Consider the following 2,769-nt stretch of genomic DNA (forward strand, 5'->3'; position numbering starts at 1 on the left):
AGCCCGTCGCAGAGCCGAACCTCGGCCCGCTCCGCACGCAGCCGTCTCCTGCACTGCCGGCGTCCGCCGCTCCCCTGGGCCCCAGTCCGACAGCGGCTACGCCCGCCCGCAGTATTCCCAGGACAGGCAGTACTCGGATGCGAGCCGGCCGCTCGCCGGCCCTTCGTCACCCGCGCACCAGCAAGGCTTCGACTTTGGCGGCAGCGGCGGCGGCTACGGTGGCCGGCCCCAGCAGCAGCAGCAGCAGAGCTACGGCTACGACGACGACCAGCACCACCAGCAGCAGCATGACCAGCGGCCGCCCAAGAGCAGCGGCTCCGAGATTGCCTACCCGGGCTTCAGGGCGTACCAGCCCGCGCAGCAGGGATGGAGCGGCGTGTAAAGCGGACATGTTGCTTTTTTAGGTTCAAGCGGTTCTGTCCTCCGAGCTGGCCTTTTGATTTCCGCTCCGAACTGTCTACACCATTTGCGGCATATGACTCGGCGTTTTCTTTGTGGTTCTCGTCTTCTTCTTGTTGTTCTTATGAACTGGGTTTCCTGCATTGGTGTCAGGCTGGGACTGTACGTGCTTCTGGAACACACACACTATCATGCGGTCTGGGCGAAAAGGCGCTCGTGGCGTTTTTTTATCTGTTCTCATTTTCTTGTCTTCTCGTCATTTTCCATGTCTACGTCTTGGTCAAACGACCGAGGGAGGGAGGGAGAGGTGTCAGTCGTTGTGTCCCAGTGATGACCGCTTCAGATATGTACAATCTCCATTCGTCCAAGCATAGATCCGCTGTCCTCCTATGGTTTCCTGGATTTCTGTCTGTGGGCACATGGGAGATTTGGGCCTCGGCTGGAATTGACAAGATGACGCTTCGTTCTTGCCTTTGCTCGACCGTGCTGTGCGTGAATGTCGTGCCGACGCTCGTGAGCTGGTGCAATAGAAGCCTGTCTGTGTTGACGCATGCGAATCCGAGGGAGTGGAGATGAATGCGCAGTGTCAGGTTGATGATGTGCGATGCCCTTGTTCGGGGGGGACTCGGCTGGGGCCGACGGGGTTCTAGGGTGTACGCTGTGCGTGAAACGCCAAGGGTCGAGAGACGTCTGATGGCCGGGCGTCAACGCGATGCGGCTTGACAGGAGGTAACGGCAGCCAAGCCTTGCCAGGTCGAGGCACTCAGTCTCAGCATGTGAAAGGGATACACGGATAAACAAGGCACAAACAGTCAAGAGCGATGACGTCAATTGAAGGCTGTGACGCCGCCATGTCCATGGCGACCAAGAATCTGTGCGTGTATAATGGGAGAGAGAGACCCCTTTGTGCCCCCGCCGTTGCGCCAGTACAGTTATGCAAGTAAAGCCAGACTCCAGCCCGTTGGCACAGCAGCCGTCCTGTGTGAAGAATAAAACAGTTCCGTCAAACAAAGAAAACAGATATGATGCACAAAAGAGAAAGAGAGAGAGAGAGAGAGAGAGAGGGAGAGAGAGAAAAGGCGCCAATTACTCCCTGGGATAGAGATCCCGCGACACCTTGACCCGCGGCTCGTGCCGACGACTTGCGCTGCTACCGACAATCGTCTGGGCATCGCCGTCGAGGTCGGGGTCGTACTCTTGCGGCTCGTCCTGCTTCAGCAGCTGCTTGCTGCTCTGCCGCACCTTGGCCGTGGCGTCCGAGTCCTGGTCCTGCTCGTCATCGCTGTCGAAGAGGCCGGAGCGGTCATCGTAGGGGCTTGCGGCCGCGTTGGCCGAGGCCCATTCGGGGTCCTCCTCGGGCACGCGCTCGTGGTCGCCGCCGACGGCCTTCTTGATGAACGAGTCGATAATGTAGTACTGCATAGCGTTCATGATGAGGGGGAAGAACATCATGACGAAGAAGATCTGAAGCTGCTCGTTGCCCTCGGTCCAGCGCAGGGCCCAGTCGCCGACGCGGGAGATCCAAGGGAAGACGAGGAAGATGAGCAGGACGACGACCTTCATGCCGAAGAGGCCGCAGAAGTAGATGAGAGACTGTTTGAGCCACCACCAGGCGTTGGGCGGGCTGCCGTAGTTGCCAGACTGGATCGACTCGGCGGGCTTGCCGAGGGGGGTGTAGGAGAGGCCGAGTGTGAAGACCTTGAGGAGGCCGATGAGGATGGGAATTCCGACGGTGGTCTACACAAATGTCAGTGACACATACACAGCAGAAAAACAACGCCCGAGGGAGACCTACGTCAATGGCGAGGTTCAGGAGGTAGAAAGAGCACGGGTTCGGCGTGTAGTCATCGGCCCGGCTCGCGAGCATGCGTCCCGCCACCGTCGCGGCCGAAGCCGGCTCGACCTGGACGTTGAACCGGCCCGACGTCAGCATGGACATGAAGACGTTGGCAATGTGGACGAGGACCGAGCCAAACACCTGCTTGGACACGTCAAAGAACCAAATCTTGACGGGCCGCTGCGGGCGCTCCTTCCAGCGCTTGTACACGAGGACGAGCAGGGCCAGGCCACCGAGGGCCAGCTGCACGAGGAGGGCAAAGTTGCCGAGGAGCTCGCAGTCGCCCTCGGAGGGCTTGACGAGGGCGGCCACGGCCACGGCGGCGGCGGCGTCGGCGGGTGTTGTTGATGTCGGTGTCGGTGTCGCCGTGGTTGCGGTAGCGACTGATGCGAGGGAGGCGACGACAGAGGACGGTGATGCGAGGGTCGCTAACGCCGCGGTGACGGTTGTCCAGGCATCTTCGACGACTATCGCGAAGCCTGCAGGGGGTGCCATCGGAGGGAATTCGTCGAGTAGGAATCTGTCGATCGAGT

At 60.2% G+C, this 2,769-nt stretch overlaps 2 protein-coding genes across 2 annotated transcripts in view; one reads left to right on the forward strand and one right to left on the reverse strand.

Annotated features, from left to right (window-relative positions):
• VDAG_04112 (uncharacterized protein) overlaps nt 1-382 on the forward strand; it is a gene marked incomplete at both ends in the record, with an annotated part of 1,497 nt that extends 1,115 nt beyond the window's left edge. Inside the window, one exon of the mRNA XM_009650559.1 lies at nt 42-382. Coding sequence (XP_009648854.1) covers nt 42-382 — 341 coding nt within the window. The remainder of the gene's footprint in view (nt 1-41) is intronic.
• Nucleotides 383-1,485: 1,103 nt separating this feature from the next.
• On the reverse strand, nt 1,486-2,731 carry VDAG_04113 (uncharacterized protein; the record flags this gene model as incomplete). The annotated part of the gene is made up of 2 exons (XM_009650560.1): nt 1,486-2,136; nt 2,195-2,731. The coding sequence occupies 2 exons, from the start codon at nt 2,729-2,731 to the stop codon at nt 1,486-1,488; spliced, it is 1,188 nt and encodes a 395-aa protein (XP_009648855.1).
• Between the last annotated feature and the right edge of the window lie 38 nt (nt 2,732-2,769).

The sequence above is a fragment of the Verticillium dahliae genome, genomic scaffold, assembly GCF_000150675.1.
Source record: "Verticillium dahliae VdLs.17 supercont1.7 genomic scaffold, whole genome shotgun sequence".
Classification (NCBI taxonomy): Eukaryota; Fungi; Ascomycota; class Sordariomycetes; order Glomerellales; family Plectosphaerellaceae; genus Verticillium; species Verticillium dahliae.